Source organism: Phodopus roborovskii, unplaced genomic scaffold, assembly GCF_943737965.1.
Source record: "Phodopus roborovskii unplaced genomic scaffold, PHOROB, whole genome shotgun sequence".
Classification (NCBI taxonomy): domain Eukaryota; kingdom Metazoa; phylum Chordata; class Mammalia; order Rodentia; family Cricetidae; genus Phodopus; species Phodopus roborovskii.
Window position 1 is genome coordinate 21,576,231 of NW_026126410.1, and position 21,017 is coordinate 21,597,247.

The 21,017-nt window shown below is 36.8% G+C and overlaps 1 protein-coding gene across 1 annotated transcript in view; it reads right to left on the reverse strand.

The window, feature by feature from the left end:
* The window catches only part of Spef2 (sperm flagellar 2), a 157,118-nt gene that overhangs the window by 130,369 nt on the left and 5,732 nt on the right, over nucleotides 1-21,017 (reverse strand). Inside the window, exons 2-5 of the mRNA XM_051182532.1 lie at nucleotides 13,527-13,629; nucleotides 4,266-4,518; nucleotides 2,901-3,071; nucleotides 1,192-1,332 (exon numbers count right to left, since the gene is read on the reverse strand). Coding sequence (XP_051038489.1) covers nucleotides 1,192-1,332; nucleotides 2,901-3,071; nucleotides 4,266-4,518; nucleotides 13,527-13,629 — 668 coding nt within the window. The remainder of the gene's footprint in view (nucleotides 1-1,191; nucleotides 1,333-2,900; nucleotides 3,072-4,265; nucleotides 4,519-13,526; nucleotides 13,630-21,017) is intronic.

Below are 21,017 nucleotides of genomic sequence, written 5' to 3' on the forward strand. Positions count from 1 at the left end.
GTTTTAGTTCTTACCTTGTTTTAGGCAGGATCTCTTGTTAACTGCTGGGAATTCTCCTGTCTCTGGTCCCATTTCACAACAGGAGGACTGGGGTTACAGACACAAACTACCACATCTGTCTGTGCAGCAGGTAGGATAGCTACTGACCATCTCCCCAGCACATCAAATGTAGTCAAAGAAATTGAAGTGTATCAGGGCCCACAATTTTTAAATATAAATATTTTTGCAAGTGTTTGTGTTAAGTGTTTTAAACATTTCCTGTGTCACCTCACTCTAAAACTTAAATATTTTTAGCTCATGTTTATGTGCTATCAGTCTTTATTAATAGACTTTCATCAACTCAGGTAAATTTACTTTTTAACTATAAAAACGGATCCAGAAAAGCATGTGGATAATATTCCTAAAATCCAAGTATAAGGTATTTTTTTTTAGAAAATTTAAAATAACACACAGATTAATATAAAATACAATGGGTTTAGGGATGAGAGACTTAGACCAATATCTTTGTCACCAGCACCCATGCACTACAATAAAATATGTTAGCATTTAGGTTTCAGGTTCCTTATTTATAAAGGGAAGAAATTAATACTGAGAAAAACGTGTACAAGTCAATAACATGTGAAGTGTCAACCCATATCTTGACCTTTGTTGAATGAATGAGAGCTACTGCATCCTTTCTTAGGTCAACAAAGAAGACAAACAATTAGGGATTATCATGAAAACATAGTATTACTTTTCCATGACATAACTAGATTTTATCCTATTGGAATGTTGACACTTGGTGTGGTCTAGTAAAATATCTACAGTGCAGGCATTTTGGTCTAAAATATGTTAACAGCAACACATCAATTAACATTTCTGGGATGCAGAACAAACCACAATTGCATGGTAAAGAGGAATGATGTGTTCACAACTGCATCATATTAGACTTCCTTTAAATATGGGAGTCCAAATAGAGATTCCTGCATTGGAAGTTTGAGCTCATTGGCCTAAGGTAATATCCTGCTACTGAACAAACAATAGCAAAATGAATTGGATATGCACAAGCTGGGGAATTTTAGGTAAGAATGGGAAGAACCAAGTATACTTTGTAAAGAAAGTAAGAAAGTCTAGAATGTTTGTGCACATTACAAAGAAAAAAAATGTTTATTTAAGAGAAAAACAAGGCAAGAGCAAGTGGCCACAACATACCTCTGCCTCTTTTTTCTTTTTCATCAGTTTCTGAGCCTCCAGTGCTTTCAGAGTACGATTTGGTTCAGGCTTAGGAATCTGTATAATGGCTGCTTGGATTTTGGCCATTATCTCATTTTGTCGTCTTCTATTTAAACGTTGCTGAGTATGACATACATAGTAATTTATAATAGTCACGTAACATATGTACAAATATACATAAGCATAAGATATCTGTTGAAATTTTCAGAACTTAGCAATTGACCAATGCACAAGGTGTCACAGTTCTACAGTATTAGGAAATCATTATCAACATTATTTACATTGAAATTATGATGCTAAAACACAATATTAAAATAGTAAAAGTATGACTAAATAATGTATGTATTGTTATTATGTGTGTTAGTACAAGAATAGTTGGGCTCTAAATACAAAGATTGTGATTCTTTCTGAATGCCACCTTCATGACCAGCCCAATCATAAGAAATTCTTTCTCCCATGAAGCCCCCAGAGACTCTACAGATGCAACAGCTGCCAATAGAAAAGACCTTCCCCCAAACATTCCACCTACACATGAGTGCAGTGAAACCTCAGCTACTGGCTTGACACTAAAATATAAAGCACCATTGGGTTATCTGTTAAGAAGACAGACAATAATTATTTTAAGGAGAATATGAACAGAATGATGTAATTGAGAGAAAAATATTTAAAATATGATAAAATAAAATATATATGTCTTTACTAATACCATTAAAACAAAATTCACTAATTTCTGCATCCAAAGAAAATTTAATTAACCACTAAAATGAACCTGGACTGGCTGGATCAATACCTATGGAGTCCCAACATTTGAACTCAGCTTAAACACTGGACTTAGAGTATCCTATCTCTACCATGTGAAGGCATTGAAGAATGACTTTGGCCTCTGGCAAGTCACAGAAGGCTTTCTGTAGTTTGCCTCTTCAATGTTTGCCTCCTTCCTCACAAAAAGCTGACTCAGGATATATATATATATATCCATATATATATATATCATCTTAATTTAAAAAGCAAGTTTCAAATGGAATAGGAAGAACCAAAATTCCATTGCCTGTAGTTTACACATTCCATATATCCAGCCATTTGAAATCTTTTAGAAGTCTTTAACGATTTTAGTTCTGTGTCTTTAAAGACACAGATCATTAAAGATTTTTCAAAGAGGTTTGAGAAGCAGTGGAGAGTTACACAAAGTAGTTGTCAAGAACAGTGAAGTTAAGATACTCAAGACAGTTGGAAAGAGAAGAAAGCAGGGAACTAACTTATGAAAAAGAAACGGAGCAGGATATAGAGACTAGAGATTGCAGAAAAGGGGACAGGGAGGAGCATGGGCCAGTGTTCCCTCTCTTTCACAGGGATAATGTTAGAGGATACATTGGTAATGTAGCTAGTATCAAATCACTTCCCAAAGGAGCTGAGGCACAAATTTCATCCCGTGAAAGAAACAAAGTTGTCCCAATAGGCAGGTAATAGGTCTCCATCAGCAGTGCAGGCAAAAGTGAGTGAGATACCAGATGGAGAAGAGGAAATATGCAAAGAGGGAGATTATAGTAAGGCAAGAGAAAGCCATGCATCACAACATGAAATATATCTACACAGCTGCTTATGCAATGTGCACTTATTACAGGCAGAAATAAATCACCAATAGTATACTAGGTATTAATGAATTTCGAGAATAAAACGTTCTATAGAACCTTTTCGATATTAAAGTGTCTTTGTTCTTCCTCGAGTTTTTGGAATTTTTCAAACTTCTCAAAATGAATTCGGGCAAGATCTTCTTTCATTTGTTTACATTTTTCTTGAAACCTGCATGTAACCCGCATCAGATTGAAATCAGTTTGGCGTGGTATCAGGTTTTTAAGTCTCTAAATGAAGAAAGCATTTCAAAGGTTTCTGTTACTGGAAAATAAAAGGAGCACTGGCATATATAAGTCTTTGTGTTATAAATACACTTTATGCACATCACCATGATTGATAGTTAAACTCAATTAAACTATGTTATTCCTGCCAATCACTAAAATCTTTGTGTATGGACAGCAAAACAATATTCATATCCCTTCTTATACAATAGCACCATATATTGACATGCTTGCCTGCTCTTGATTTCATCTTCTTTCCCTGATCAAAAGACCTCCTTACTTTTGATCCTCATACAACATCCAGTTCTTCTCCAGACTTTCCCCATAAATTAATTTCCTCAGTCTATGAAGTGTATTTCATACTTTCTTTGAACTTCTATTTCCCAAGCTATTGCTTTTCTTTTTTTTTTTTTTTAAATTTCCTTTCCCTCTATGTTTCTTGAGAGGATACCCTGTACCCCCTTTGCCCTCATCTTTAAATAACTATGATATGTACCACTCTACAGAAACATTTCCCCTTGCTAGCTGGCATGCAAACATGAAGTGAATTGGGGCTTCCCCAGTGTCATTCACTTGCAAGTGCTTGGCATGAAATGGGAACTCAATAATTATTTACATAATGAATAATCCACAGTGGAAGCTCTTGCAGTTCATTGTATAGTGTCTTCTTTATGCTACAGAAAACGTCCAGTGTCATGGGAGACAGAAATAATCACCCTTGTTTATACAGCTGGAAAAACAGTTAAAAGTTTCTGTGACTGAAATGAGTTTACCAAGCTTGTACATGAAGAGGAACCCAGTACTGAGTTACTTAGCTGGATTACTTAGCCTAATCTAGTTTGTAGCCTGCCCATGGGCTCTCAGTTTACTTTGCTACCAGATTAGTATTGGTATCTAATTAAAGTAGTTTGGAGGGAGGAAAGGGGAAGGAGAAATGTAATTATATCACAATCTCAAACATAACAGAGAAAAAGTACTGGGAAATAATACACTTGGATAATAAGTATGGGTAGTGTAGATAAGAAACAGGGAGACAGAAAGGGTAGATAAACAAATGACAAATCTTAGCATAAAACAATACCCAGGACAGCCAGTGATACAAGTAGCTTCAGTGGTCCCCAAGACTACAGTCTCACAGCCAGTTTGATACAACACCTCTTCCCATGGGGGATGTCTATTAGTATCTCTTTATGTACCCACCTCTCGAAAAGCTTCACTTTTGAGTGCTTGAAGCCTTAAGTTTGTCTGGGGTTGCATGGTTTGTATTTCTAATCCAGTCAGCCCCGTTTTCTTCTTTTTCTGCAGAGCAATGTACAATTGATACAGAAGTTTCGTCGCTGCCCCTGGCTTCTCTGTGATGATGCTCTGGGCCACATTCTGATCGAACTGCACACCCAGCAGGTGAAGTGTTGGTTCCAAGCGGGAGAAATTATTAAGTTTGGCAGATGAACCCCTAAATGTGATAATATGTTCATAATATGAGTTAACACTGGATTACAAACAAACACCAAATGTCAGAGATAACGTTACGACCCAGCAATGAATTGTCCCACCACCCTTAAATGCTTCCTTTTTCTTAAATGACTTGGTGATAAAAAATGCATGGAGATATTTTCCCATTGGCATGTTTACCTGAACTTTATTTTTCTTGTAGAAACTAAAATTCATTAATTTTATATATTTTATGCTGAAAATTGACAATAAAATTTTGTTTAAGGAATAAGTATATAAGCACACAATCAAATGTTTTGAAACTTACATTTTATTCTAAAGGCAAGATTGCATTGTTAGAATTTATTGTTGCTAAAATCAAATTAGCCCTAAGTTTTATATTGACAAGTCTAACAATGATCCTTTCAGATACTGTCTATAATATTTAATTAAATAATATTAGCTATAGAGCACATTATATTATATTTCAGTATATGGCTTATGGTAATTCTTTGAAGTAAAAAAGACTTTATAATTTTAACTTTATTTATTTTTAATGATTTGATTTAAACATAGCCTCAAACTTTAAGAAACTAATGAATTTGTTTTATTCCCTCAAGTAGTATTTTATTAAATAATCATATGTACTAAGGGTATACCTATTTATTATGTTTAAATACTTTCAAAGATTTATTGACATGTGAAGCTGGAGAGATACCTCAAGATCACTTGCTTTACTTCCAGAGGGCATGGGTTTGATTCCCAGCACCCATGTGACATTAGATATTTCTAATTCCAGTTTCAGAGGGGATCCAGTGCCATCTTCTGTCCTCAAAGACACTAGGCATTCATGTAGTGCACATAAATATATGCAGGCAAAGCCTCATACACAAAATACAATTAAATTTAAAAAATGAATGAAGTGTTAAAAATGAATAAGATGTAGTCATTACGTTTAGGTGCTCATAGTTAAAAAGAAATATATATATATATATATATATATATATATATATATATATATAAATAAATAAAAATTGAGATGCTGCTTCAGAAATCTCAAATTGTCTGTGGCTTTTCCTGGTTAATGAATCTGATGATGGAAGGGAGAGTCAATTCTTCTCAACTGCTGTGACTCTATCATCAAACCAGACATCAGTTCTAGCCTTTGGCTAGGCTTCTTATTTTAGCTTCCAACATTAATATTCATTCTTTAACACAAAAGCATATAGAATATACTTGAATGTAAATCAAAGTTCATACCAAAGTTATTACTCAGAATCAAGAGTAATATATTTGAGAGATTGTGCAAAACATGTGTAGAGTCTTTTGCACCTTTCCCATCATACATATTCAGAAAGCTGGGGACTAAAAGTTATTTATTAAACTTGAGCCTGTGTTGTATGTTGGACTGCAATATTTAACATACATTATAATGCATAAGGGAGAATACAAAAGCAATCATGAATCATTTCCATATTTTCAAAGCTTATCCCTACAGTCAAAAGAACATTCCCCCCCTCCTCTCCCTTGTTTTATATAGCTTCCTGAATACAGTGTTTGCCTGTTAATATTATACTTTGGCTTACTGTTTGGTTTTAAGATGACATTAATGAACTAGCTCAACTACCCTAGATATAACAATAATTCTCCCTGGAAAACTTAATGAATATTCTAAATTCCCAATCAGCCAAACTCAGAGGAACAAACTTGAAGGGCCTCAGGAAATCTGTGACCATTAAGGTATCTGCACAGCCAGCATAGCAGAATAATCAGCACTTGTTTTTTAACATAGAAAAACAGCTGGGACATCTTTGCTCCAGAGATAGAGCAGATGATGTAAACAATGACTTCTGAGGGAATAAGGAGCATGCACTGGGGAAAGTTTCCTTGCCCTCTGCTTACAGTCTTTGTTTACTAAGGGACTGACTTAGGTCTCTTCTACTGCTTGCCACCAGGTAACATAACACACCTCCTCTCAACATGGGAAGGGCTGCCTTCCAAAAGGTATTTTCTTATTCAGTATTTGGTTTCCTTTTAACTAATCTGCTTTGACAAAACTAACATGGTTTTAAAGCAAAGACTCCTCTCAGAGTTAGACAAGTTATTCCTAACACAAGTTATTTCTAACACATGTAACTTTATGTTATTAGCAGGATATAATTTACAGATTTTATTTCAGACTAGAATAAGGATATAAAATGTGTTAGACAAACTGCATATCTCTTCATCATATATATGCCCTGTCTTAGGGTTTCTATTGCTCTGAAAAAGCACTATGACCAAAAGCAACTTGAGGAGAAAAGAGTTTATTTCCATCTTATACTTTCAAATAATTGTCCTTCACTGAAGTAAGTCAGAGCAGGAACTCAAGCAGGGCAGGAACCTGAAGGCAGGATCTGATGCATTTGTCATGGAGGAGTACTGCTTACTGGCTTGCTTTCCACGGCATGCTAGTTTAGAGCAGCTATGACTCAGTATCCACACAGGATTGCTTCTAAGAACCCCGGTAGATGTCAACATTTGCTAATAAAATGATAATAGTATTTTCATGTAAGTTAAGTGCATACTGTCCTATAGTTAATAAATCTCTGGATTCCAGTAGAATTTCCCTGGATATTTTCAGTCCATGCTTTAACCCCTGGATAAAGAATGGAGCTGTGAAAGACTCACTATGTACATGAAATATTTCATGAGAAATGAGACTGAGATAGTCTTTTAAAATTTCTATGGCTAATCAGACCTAGGTTTTGACAATGATTTTTTTCAATATGAAAATGATATTGTTAATTTATCATGTGTGGGGGACAATGCTTGAGTGCAACTTTAAGAATAATTCCAATTTATTTGAAGAGTGTATAGTGATATTTATGATTTATTAAAGCTTGACTAAAGATTCAGAAAAGCAAAGTTAGCCACAAGTCTTAGAATCCAGGCACACACCTTTAATCCCAGCAGTCAGAAACTAGGAGGTGGTCGTACATACCTTTAATCCTAGGACTCAGGATTAAGAGCTAGACAGATATCTCTGATTCCAAGGCCACCCAGATCTACACAAGATTGAATCAGTCTAAAAGAGCATTATAGCTCACATCTTTAACTCCCAAATTAAGAGAGAAGCAAGGTCTCAGTAGAGGTATTGAATCTCTAGCCATGCTGAGGAGAGGTTACAGTCTGAGGCTTGGTGAGAGCCCCTGGAGACCCAATCAGCCCATTCAGTCAAGATAGAGGTAAGAAGCTAGTGGCCAGCTGCTTTGCTTTTCTTATATTCAGCCTGAAGCTTGAACCCCAATATCAGTCTCTGAGTCTTTTATTATTTCATGTTACAATAGTGTTCTAGTTTACTTTGATTGATAAAATATTATGATCAAAAAACAACTAAGGGAGAAAAGTTTATTTGCCTTACACTTCTCAATCACAGGACATCATTGAGGAAGGCAAGGTAGGTACCAGGTCTGCGTGTATACATCACCATTTCCCACCATGAGAATAATGGGCTGGATCTCTGAACTGTAAGCTGGTACAACAATTAAATGTTTTCCTTTACAAGATTTGTTGTGGTTGTGGTGTCTATTCACAGCAACAGAAACCTAAGACATAGATTATGAAGTGTGGATTATGAAGTGAGGGTGAGCTTTGAGGATTTAAAAGCCTATACTATTACTATTTATCTTAGCTCTACAACCCTTTCTCTTTCTTTTCTCTGTGCCTCATGCCTGTTGATAAAGATGCAAGGTCTCAGTTACTGCTCCAGTGCCATGGCTGCCTGTCTGCTGCCATGCCAGAAGATCATGTACTCTAACTCCCTGGAACTGTGAACCTCAGAAAACTCCTAAGTTGCCTTGGTCATGGTATCTCTTTACAGCAGTAGACAAGAAAAAAGGATAATGCATGATGAATCATGGCATATGTGTAGACCAGACAAATTTCAGATAGAGTTCCATTAGTAAGATGTTTGAAATGTGTACCCTCTTAGAATTTACCTAGAGACTTAAACATTCTTTAATTTAAAAAAAACAATCACTGAAATTTCACTAAACTTGAAGTTGAGCCTATTAGGTTATTAAGAAGCAGAGGAAAAAAAAAAACTAGAACCAAGAACAACAACACAAAAACATGTACCTGTGTAATAATGAATTTCTAATGTATATAAAATGATAACCAGAAGTGTTTAAAATCTGGCTACATGCAGGTCACCATACATGTGTATGAGTAAAAGAGAATAGCCTATACATGTGTATCAGGAAAGGACAGTGTGAATGTTCACTAACTACCCAGAATTCCTACACCAGGAGCTGCTCTAGTTATAAAGGTGGTAAAAAAAAGGAACACAGATATGGACTAGAAGGTCAAGCAGAGGAACTAGATGAGGAGAACTGTGAAAAACTTGCACAACCTGTCATGAGGGAGATGAATGTAACACAGCATGGTCTTTGTTTGATTTTTATTGGTTGAAATATCCCATGTCCTAGAAGCTTAAGAAATGAACTGGGAAGCAGCACCATGGGTGGGGGAGGGAGGGCATGGAAATATTTATTTTCCTTTTTTCACATTTTAAAATTTTTATTTCATTTTACATCTCAACCATAGTTGTCCCTCCCACCCATCTGCCCACCCTCCCTCGCCTCCTCCCATGAAAATGTGTTTAATGGCATGAAAATATGTTCACAATCTTTGGCTTTTATTGTGTCATACAATCCCTTCCTTTATAACTGGTGTGATTTAGATTTATGAAGAAATGAGTCACCTATGGAGAGGATATATCATACTTTTTGGCACTTTTTGGTTTGAGTGGGAAATGTCAAGTTAAAAGTGATTTGTGTTAGGTTACTAAGAATGGGAGGGGAGAAGTGAAGTGCTTGCTGTGCAAGCATGAGAATTGAGTCCGCTCTTAGAATTCAAGTAACAATACTGAATGTGGTGCCCAACACTTGTAATTCCAGCTGGGGGAAAATGGAGACAGGAGAATTGTGATGTTCAGTAGCTAAGCCTTCCTACTCTCAAGCCAATGAGAGACTACATTTCAAAAAACAAGGTGGACTGCTCCTGAGGAATGGAAGAAGAACTATGATTGTCCTCGGGCCCACCACATACGTGTGTGTGTGTGTGTGCGCGCGCGCGCGCGCGTGCGCGCATGCACACACACACACACACACACACCAACAGCAGCAGCAGCAGAACAAAGACCTAACTACTTAAAGACTGAAAGGCCACAGGCAAATATTGAAAAGAATCTCCCTTTAAGAACTGTGAAATCAGAAATCAGACAAGGGTGGTCAACAATTCAAAGAACAGTTATTTAAGAATACACCCACAAGATATAGCTACTGGTGCCATAGTGACACAAATATTGTAAGGTTTTAAAGATTACTTCATGAGATAGCATCAATATCTGACACTGTTAATGAGTACAAGTACCTGGGACTAGTTAGGTCATGAGCACAAGAGAAACTTACTACTATTATTCTGTTAAATGAACTTGGCAACAAAATGACTCCTGATGGCTTACTGCTATTCCCATAGCCTGGTGCATCACTTAACTCTCAGACCCAAATTAATTGTCTTTATCACATCCCTTCTTCAATACCCAGGGATCCATGCTGAACATGCTACAGAACTAAAGGAAGAGCCAGAGGCTGTGGACAACTTCAGGGAAGCCATGTTCACAGGACACATTGTTGCAGGGTACATATGTACTCACAGAAACTGTGACAAAAACAAGACCTTCACAAGGTCAAACAAGACATGGAGAAAGGGAAGTGGTCACAGAATCCATTTTAAGAAGAAGCTACTGACAGGTGCTTGATGTACATAAGAATGGGTTTTTTGGTCATTTTACCTCATTTTATTTTCAGCCCTTTCCTTCTAATCTCAAGGCAGTCTCCAAATACAGCAGTGGCAGCTATAATATACAGCAATCAACAGAGAAGGAAAACATATCTGAAGCTCCTTGAAAAAAGATTCTATGTTCTAAACACTGCCACTAATTGATTTGCCCAGTGGTGCTGTAGGAAAAGGAAAATCCTTGTGTGTGTGTGTGTGTGTGTGTGTGTGTGTGTGTGTGTGTGTGTGTATGTGTGTGCGCACGCGCATGTGCATGTGTGTGTTTGATCTAACATAAAGATTACTTATTGAGTAAAGCTATATTCCAAAAATGTTAGTACTGAGTAATAAGTGGGACATGTGCAAGACAACAGCTGCCTGCCATGGTGCTATCACTTGTACCAAACAAGAGCTGCCTTCAAACTAGGAAGATCTAAGAGTGAGATGTGTGTTGAGTCTGAAGTTCTTATAGTTTCTGAATGGTCTCCAAGGCCACATGTATGTGTGAGAGACTATGGCTTCCTGGGAAGGACTTGAGGGATTCAAAATAGCTCATGTCTCTCACCTGGTTAAGACATTAACATGGAAAGTAATGAGTAAGGAAGAACTGGAGATTTTCAAAGCTTCAGCACTCTCTCAGTCACTCAGCAAAGACAGACTATCTGTTCAAAGTGTGCTTTAGCTGCTAAGTTATCAAGTAGAGGATATATGTACTGAATACATAGAGGAATAGAGGCTTTCAGAATATGTTCCAAAAAATCTTTAAGGAAACAAAAAGCAGCTGAAATTGCATCCACAGCAGATAGCAGTAACAGCCAAAAAATGTGGAAATCTGAGTTAGCACTTTACAACTTTGAATGACAATGACATACCCCTACACACACACACACACACACACACACACACACACACACACACACACACACACACACACACACGTCTTGGGCATTTGAATACCTGATCCCTTAGTTGGTGAATGTTTACAGAGGATTAGGATGTGTGGCCATTGGTATCTAGCTTTAAGGTTTCAAAAGATAGTTTACAGTTGGTTGGATCAAGATGTGAGCGCTCAGCACCACACTTGCCTGCCTGCTGTCATTCTCCCACCGTGGAGTGATGGGTTCTTACCTTCCAGAGCTAGAAGCCTAAAATAAACTCTCCCTTTTAAAAATTGCCTCGGTCATGGTGCCTTTTCATGATGATAGATACATAACTAAGACAGTACATTATATTATTTTATATGCCCAATGCTCAATAATTATGCAGATAAATAAAGTATGGACCACATATAAGAGAAAGGTCCCAGCACAAGCTTTCTGAAAAAGCCTACAAAAGTACTTTAAAATAAATATGAAAACATTTTCTAAAGTTAAAAGAAATGACAACTTACTTAGAAGGAAAAAATGAGGAAAAACTCAACAATAAAGAAATAATAATTATTAAAAGACGAACCAAATAGAATTTCAGAGTTTAGAATTACTACTGGAAATTGGCCCAGCTAGTGTGGTTATCAGAGATCAAGACTCAGAAATGAAACATTCATGACAAGAGTTCAACAACAGGTTTAAGTGGCAAGAAGAAAGAAAGGAAAAAAAAAAACCTCAAAGGTATATCAGTTGAAACATTCAGGCATAGAGAAATAAGAAAAAAATGAAACATTAAGAAACAAGTACAATTTCACAACACAAAACCACAAGTAATCAAAATAATTACATTGGATTTAAAAAAAATGGAAAAAATGTACCTCAAGGATATCATAACAAAGTTATAATTCAAGTTACACAATGGAAAATATTTGCAAATCATTTATCTTCCAACAAACTTAATATGAAAATAACATAACACAACAATAAAAATGCAAACTGATTTATAAACAGGTAGAATATTCAGATGAAGAAGTGAATAATAGGTAAAGAAACTTTTCATTAGAGATCAGAGAAATACAATTTAAAATCACAGTGAAATACAAGTCCAGCCAATTAGGATGGATACAGTGGGAGGAGGGGTGAGAAGGGACTGCAAACTGTAGGGGAACGGAAACTAATAAGAATGTATTGCATGAAAAATGTCAGTTTTTAATGAAAATAATATAAAAATCAATCACAAATGTCAGTAAGAATGTAGTGAAACTGCAACCCTCACATACTGCTACTGTAGATTTAAATGGTGCAGTTGCTTTATAAAACAGCTTATATATCCTTTCATACGTATAAATTTATGATATATATATGTATACATGTATATCATACATATATATATATGTATGTATATAATACACACATACCACAGCAATGATACTCCTAGTCATATAGTCAAGAAGAAAAATACTCAAAAGGAATGAGAACATAACCATGCACAATACAATGTCCATAATAAATAATAACTCCAATATCCATGTACTGATGAATAAAATATGGATGTCATACTCATGTAACTGAAAATTTCCAGCAAGTAAGTAGTAATGAAGAAGAGTCACATAGCTGAGCCTTGAGACTTGATTGTGAGTGGGAAAATCCAAACAAAAATGTGCCCCTTTTCTGACTCCATTGGTAAGTACAGTGGGTAAAACCAGAGACTGGAAGCTTACACACACCAGGACCTCAGGATCACAGATATGCAACTACACTAAAACCAACCACACTGAGACATAAACTTTCAAATGACCAATTACAGCCTAAAGTTATACTTCAATATTGTTGCTAAGACAAATTGTGTATTTTTATTAATAGTTAAGTCCTATTGTATATTTTTTTAACATAGTACTACTGCAACTACATTGCATTCTGTCTCTACTCTTTTATGATGGAAGAATCAGGGCTGCAGAGATAGCTCAGGAGTCCAGAGTGCTTGCTGCTCTTCCTGAGGACCTGGGTTTGATTCCCGCACCCACATGGATGCTCACAACTGTCTGTAACTCCTGTCTCAGAGAACTTGACACCTCCTTCTGGCCTCTATGGACACTGCATGTGTGTAGTGCTCAGACATACAAGCAAGCTACTCATACACATAAAAAAAGAATACTGAATTAACAAAAAAGAGAGAAATCTGGGCTAAGGCTATGAAGGTATGGAAGGAAAGAAAAAAATGTGAGTTTTACTATAGATGCAGTCTTATTGCAAACACATTCCTCTCCTTTGTATTCTAGAGACAACAAAGGTCTAAATGCCAAACATATTGACTTTTTTTGATGAATAGAATAACTTTACTAACCTGCTTTCTGAAAATTCTGAAAAATCACTCTGTAGTTCAAATTTGTACAGAACTTCTCCAATCAGATAGCCATTAGAAAATGTCTTTGCAAATGATTTGGGACCTGGATTTTAAAACATTAAAATAGAACAGTAAATTATTGTGTGATATATGTAATTAAATCAGCATAACAAAGTATGAACATATATGTCCTGAATATATTTATAGAAATGTCTTCTAATATCCAATATAAAAGATTTAACAATAGACTTTAAGCTCCCCAAAGATAAACCGGTAGTTGATGGTAAACGAAGTTTCAAATGAAGTAGAAAATCTTTTCTAATTAATGTTAAACAAAACACAATACATTTAATAAATAATTTTAATCTAAAACAAGTGTTAAGGTGTTCTATGAAACTATGCTCTAAATACTTAAGTAATATCTCCAACCTATTAGGGCTAGCATATTCTGTCGAATTGAGATGGAATCTACTTTTTTAAGTCTAGATTTAATTTCAACCTGTAAATTAATGAGAAATGTACTATAATCATCCATACTCTTATAAAGAATCCTAATTAAACACAATGGGGATCTTGTTTCATGGTTCATACAGGTCACCACTGACAAAGTTTATGTGCAATGGAATGATGGCACTATCTCAGAGAGTTCTCGAAAGATAGCTAAGGAATATTTTTAAATGTCTCCAACATACTTAATAATTAGTGTAATGAAAATTAAAACAACTTTGAGAATTCATCTTCTTCAGTCAGAATGGTTAAGGTCAACAAAACAAGGGAAAGGTGAGTCCTTAGTCACTGTTGGGGAGATTGCAGGTTGGTGCAATCACTAGATAACAGTGTGAAGAATTCTCAGAAATTCAAGAATATGTCTACCATAAGACTTAGCTATGCCTGGCATATTATAGCATATGGCATATTCCTTTCTACATACTATTCCACAGACACTTTCCCATTAGTCATATCCACTGTCAATCTATTCACAAGAGGCTAGGAAATGGAAATGACCTAAATGTCCTTCAAATGATGAATGGATGGTAAAAGCATGGTACATAAAGACAATTCATTCATATGTAGACTAAACTGGAATCATGGGGTTTGTGGGTTAATGGATAGCATTGGAAACTATTAAATGGAGGTAAGCCAGATGCAGAAAGACAAATATCACACGTTCTCAGTTATCTTTTTTAAAATGTCCCTATGTATGGCTGCATGGGAAGGTAGTAAGGGAATGAGGTGAGCTGCTCTCAAAGGCCTCATTCAGGGGATTCTATGCCACCATAAATGTTTTCACATCTGACTCCAGCACACAATTTTATATAAAAACTTCTTGATACTTGTTCTCATAGTACTAAATCTGCATAATATTCCAATGTTGAGGGTGATTCCACATGATAATACCTGTTCTTTATGGACATTTCTTCTAAAGTGACAAGCCTGGCACTTATTTGTGGCCTTAACATGAGCTTGCTCTCAAGAGACCAGTTTGACCATCGTTTTAAAGCTAGTTGTCACAGAATATGTTCAAAGTTGATGGATTTGAACTCCTAATTATTCATTCCTGTGTCTGAGAAATTGTCCTTAAAGACTGGACAGCTTTGAGATGACAATTCATAATTCATAGTCCATATTACTTGTTGGAAACCAGCAGCCTGCTGACCCTGCCTCCTGATGATGGGCGGGATGCTCATGGCCATGTCATCTCTAAATCACTACTTACCTGGCTGCTGCCCAGGGGACTCAGTTACACATGTGCAAGCCAGTTTCCCTTTTAAAGCAAGTGTGCCAAGCACACCCCTCTCTTGCTCTCTTTCTCCCTCTTGTACTCTTTTTCTCCCTCTTCCACTCTCTTCCTCTCTGTCTCTCTCCTGCTTTCGGTTGGCCACCAGCTACCCCCTCCCCCTTTTCCACCCCTCTACCAATAAACTCCACGTGGACACTGAGTGTCATGTTTGTGTTTCATAGGCAATAGCTGTAACAAAAGAACAAGGTGCCCACTGTGTTTAACTTAATATGGTGCTGCTTGTGATACCATCAAAGAACCTTGTGATGATTGGCTTGATCTTTCATTAAATGAAAGTGCCACCTGATATGATTCTTCAGTTATCTAAAGCTAAAAACAAAACAAAACAACCCTAAAAATCTAAAGACTCCTTCCTCTACAGGGCAGAACTATGCTATCATTTCCTCCTATACTATTGGTACTTTCTATGCCCTTGAAGATCTGATGCAAACCAGCAACCAGCGCTGTCCCCTAGTCTGGCTGCCACCACTATCTTCCATGGGTCATTCTATCTCTTCTGCTTACTATATCTTTCTTTTCAGTTTCTCACTAGCCTCTTCTGTAACCCATCCAAATCATCTTAGTTCTAATAGGCCGCTTGACCTAGGCCATTGTCAGAGTATAGATATCTCTCTCTTCCAGTTCCTAGCTCTTTGGGATTTGAGTTTAAGGTTTAACCACATAGCTTTCTGATCAGAAGCAGTTGCTCTGTCTCCCTCCCTGACTGCTGCCCTCAACAGCTTGCCCTGAGCTTGTTTATGCCAGTCCGATGGCTGGACTTCAGCCCAGGAATAACTAGGATATAGATTAATACCATCCTGTCACAGCAGATAAATGGTCAGTGGCAAAGTATTTGCTACAAATAAGATTTGCTTAAAAATAAACTAATAATCCATTTCCTTTGAAATGGCATGGAATATTAATTATGCAACTCCAATGTAGATAAAAATAGAAGCCTTTATAACGTAAAGTAAAAGGAGGAATAATTAGTAATTTATTTAACTGTCTGAGTAGTTCACAATAAAATCATATAAATCATTGGTCAGCAGGATTTAATACATAAAAGACTTCAGGCCTATTTTGTGCTAGATCAGCAAAAAGGATTGCACTGAGGGGGAAAAATTTGTTAAATGGTAAGAGCAACAAAGAAGATGGCATACAATGGAAAAAATCAGGAAAGAACACATGGAAACAATGAGGAGGCAAACAGTAAAAGGGAAAAAAACATGGACATTAGGAATATGTATATTAAAATGGAACAATGTCGAATAAATTGATAAGACATTGTTCCCTTTTTATCTACATATACATACATTAACATAAGGAGCCACAGAGAAAGGGAAGGACGTAAGCAGAAGGTATTCCAGGGAGGGGTTTAGTGAGTAAAATGGAAAGCATTTCTCTTTTTGTTTTTATCTTGTGTTTTTTCTTCCTATTCAATATCACTAGTATGACTAATTCCATAGTGACCCCCTCCATGGATTAATTCTACTACTCATTGGCATTTCTTATTTATTTATTTCTCTTATTTTACATAGCGATCCCAGTTCCCTCTTTCTCCCTCCCTTACTCCCTCTGTTCATCCCTCCCATGCCCCCCCACCACACTTCCATCCCATTTCCCCCCATTCCACAGGGAGGGTGGTGCCTTCCAGGAGGGGTCAACAAAATCAGTCCAGTCATTTGGAGTAGGGACTCATTGGCATTTCTAATGTAAAGAAGTGACACGTATACTCCAGGACTATGAATAGTAAATAGCATAAGGAATGTGGGAGGTACAATTCTCTTTAACACAGATTATTTTTTCATTTTGGATTGAGGTTGTTTAGCAGAAATTCAGCCCCACCTACAACTATGCAAGCCACAGTTCTGGTGCTCATCACTGAAACTGACATTTGATAAACTCTGTAATGTCATCCTCTGTGATAGGTCTGTTATGCTCCAGTAGCAGGTGAAATGACCTGTGTGCTTCTCCATCAACTTGGACCAGGCAGAGACAGAGCTAGTTGGACAAAAGCACTTTAAGCCATCCACAGTCCAAAGTGATAGTGAGGATATGGAAGAAGGGGCTTTGTTTTATAACTGGTCTGTGTATACTCTATCTAACCTTACCTAGTTAAACAGACATAGTTTCTTTTTTAATATGTAAAAAAGGAAGACTTGACCCTAGTTCATAGATAATTATGGGAGAATTAAATGAGACACTGCACATAAAGTGCCTGGAGTCACGACTGACCCCCAGTGTGTTCAGAGGTGATTTTATTGTCATGAGTACACTCTTCTAACATGAAGACACATCATGTGAGCTGCACAGTCTACATACTCAGTAATAGGTCTTCAAAGGTGATGTTGCATGAACACTTCTCCAAAGAACATTTCCATGTTCAGAAAGCAAACACTCCACACTGCCCTGAACCCTAGATGTGAGCTCACCCTTAGCGCCAGGTAGAATATAACACCTTTACCATTCTGGCCAAGCATCTAGAATCAGTTGATTTGTACAGAAAAATATTGAATGGTTTTCATCCAATGAGATAAACACTAAACAGCCTCACAGCACTTTGTTAGATATTTCAACCAAATAAGTAAAAGACAAATTTTAGAGGACTCTGTCCTAGAGATTGTAGATAAAAGACTGAAACCCATGCCACTTTACGTTCAGTGGCATTTGCTCCCTTATGACAGGAGGAAAGATCCTGTCTACATCTCAAGTGCATATTTGAAAATCAAGCAAATTTGTTTTCCTCTGAAAGAGATAAAGGGCACTGCTGGCAGCTGGAAAATGGCCTGTTTCTAAGAGGCCTTCGCATTCTTCGGAGCTGGCCAGCACTCATGGAAAGACCTTGGCCTTCTTGTGTTGAGCATAACCAATTTCATAGCATACCAACTGCAGATAAGGCTGGTTTGTGGTCCTGGTGGATCAAACAATAAACCCCCTTAAATTATGTTTGAAGTCAGACAAAACCAAGAGGCTGTCCAGAACATTCGTGGAAATGAACATCTGGCTAGCATTAGTGGCAGACTTCCCTTAGTCTAGCTAGTATTATTCACAATGGCTATTTCCTCTCTGATCATTGCTCTGCCCTGTTTGCTTCTTCCCATTGTTAGGTTTGTCATTAAGAAATAAAATCAGAGAATTTCCTAGTTTCTAAGGGGATCAGACTTAGGGTAAAGCACTGTTTCCAAGAACCCTCTTGAACAACATCCACTAGGAGCCCAGATCCTTCCTAATGCCCTCACAAAGAGGCTGCACATATTCTCAACTTACAACCATTCAATAAGCCTACTCCAGCCAGCTAACAGCTGTGTCTTATGGCTTTTTCCTGGGGTACCTTGATGATTTTCTCTTGAGATGACAAGGATGGTTGACCTTTACATTTTCTCCACTGAAGGACAGTTTTATTAGAACCTCAAGGTTTATGTTGGAAATGAAATCTTAATTTCTATGTCATAGAATTTCAATTATGAAAATGCTTGGTATCATTTTCATGAAACTCTGATCTTAAAATATTAGTTCTGGTTTACACAGTGCTGACTGGTTTTATACTTTCTATATTAATTTCTAGTGAAAGGATTCTGTGTTTTAATAAAGAAAAATGCTGCTTAGTAACTAGAAAACACAGATAAATTATTTCTACCCGAAGCAATATGGTTTTTAATGACCCTGAAGCTGAAATATTAGAAAATTTGTGGTTTAATGACACTTTGGAAAAGTGGAAAGAATCTAGAGACAGCCAGTTTAATGTAGCTGTATAGATGTAAACCAAGCTCTTATCAAATATGACTTAATTTATGTGTTAATACACCAGAGAACTAAATGATTTTTTTGTTATCTTTCAGTTTATATTACTGTAGCAGAAAAACACAAAAAATTTACATATTTAAAAGTCTTTGCTCACATTTCTAAAAATGGTAAAGTTCAATACCAAGGTGTCAGAACCTGGCAAACGGCCTCTGGCTGTATCCCAACATGGTTTGAGGTGCAAGTGCAGGTGAGTATGTGACATGGACACAGAGAGAGACCAAAGTTAGCCCGTCATCAGGATCCCACCCCAACAACAGTTAACCCTGCAACAGCATAACAGACTAACTCTATGAAGGCAGAGCCCACAAGACCCAAACAACTCTCAAAAGGCATTACTGTGAACACCACCAGGAATGGAAGTAAGTTTTAGCTTAAGTTTTGGTTTGATACTCTTTTTCAGATCCAAAATCATATTTTGTAATATGGTAAAATCATAATACATTATAAAATATGTATTCAGTAGGACTTTTTATGTAGCTCCATTTGAAAAAGTAAAACTGGAGATTAAAATCAAATAAATCTACAAAAGTATCTAAATAAAGTATAACCAGCTGAGCATGGTGGTGCAGGCCAGTAATCCCAGCACTTAGGGCCTGAGACAGATGGCTTGCTGTGTGTTCCAATCTACCTAGGGCAGAGATGGAGGACTCTGTCTCAAAAAGCCACCCAAATAAACAATAAAGTATGCCCATAAAATTTAAGGCGACTTATCATAGAGCCCTCATCTAATAGCTGGTGGAAACAGAAGCAGACACTCACAGATAAACACTGAGCTGAACACCTGGAATCCAGTTGCAGAGAGGGAGGAGTGATAAGAAAATGAGGGCAAGACCAGGCTACAGAAATGCACAGAGAACGCTGACCTGAACAAGGGGGAGCTCATGGACCCCCAGACTGATAGCTGGGAAACCAGCATTGTACTGACTCAGACTCCCTGAACATGGGTCTCAGTTAGAAGGCCTGGGCAGTCTAAGGGACCTCTGACAGTGGAACAAGGATGTATCCCTAGTGCACAAAAGGACTTTGGGAGCACATTCCCCATGGAGGGATACTCCCTGAGCCTAGAGGAAGGAGGGAGGTCCTAGTCCCTACTACAAATGATTTGATAGATTTTAATGATCCCTCCTGCAAGGTATCACCCTCCCTGTGGAGTGTGTGTGTGTGTGTGGGGGGGGTAATGGGATGGAATAGGGAGTCGGGGGACATGGGAGGGATGGAGGGAGAGAGAGGAAACTGGGATCATTTTCTAAAATAAAACATTTTTTAAAAATTTAAGGCAATTCTTAAGAACTAATATTTAACATAGAAAGATTGAGTTGGGCATTTGTGAAGATATAACTACTAATAATGAACAAAGAGCATAGAATATTTCATAAAACACAAAATTAATCTATTTAATTAAAAATTAAGTGAACATTGTCCTTTTTGTATGTTGATTCAAAATGCAACAATGTACTCTAATAACAGAAGAATTTACAATGATTTAAACTTTGGGAGCTTTTAGCTGTAGAAGGAATGTTGAGAAAGCTTTTAAGCAATGTGTCTTAAATATTGTGGGGTGGGACATATGAAGCAAATATAATCTAATCCCGTTTTTATCAATATGTTGATAAAATGTGTCCATCAGAAACATAAAAAATCCACGCTTTGGGTTGATTTGAGGATTCTTTGATATTAGATCATTCTAATTAATGACAAGCAATTTGATCTACATGTGTTTTCCTCTCAGTGTGCCAGATAAAGTTATAGATTATGTTAATTTTTCAATAATGCTTAGTCTGATGGCTTTCTCCCCATAAGAAATTGTCAACCCATATTTAAAAATCTACAATTATTATCATCAGATAATTCTTAAGAACTTCCTTAAATAAATAAAACTGAACTTCCTCACTCACAAAGCTAAGGTT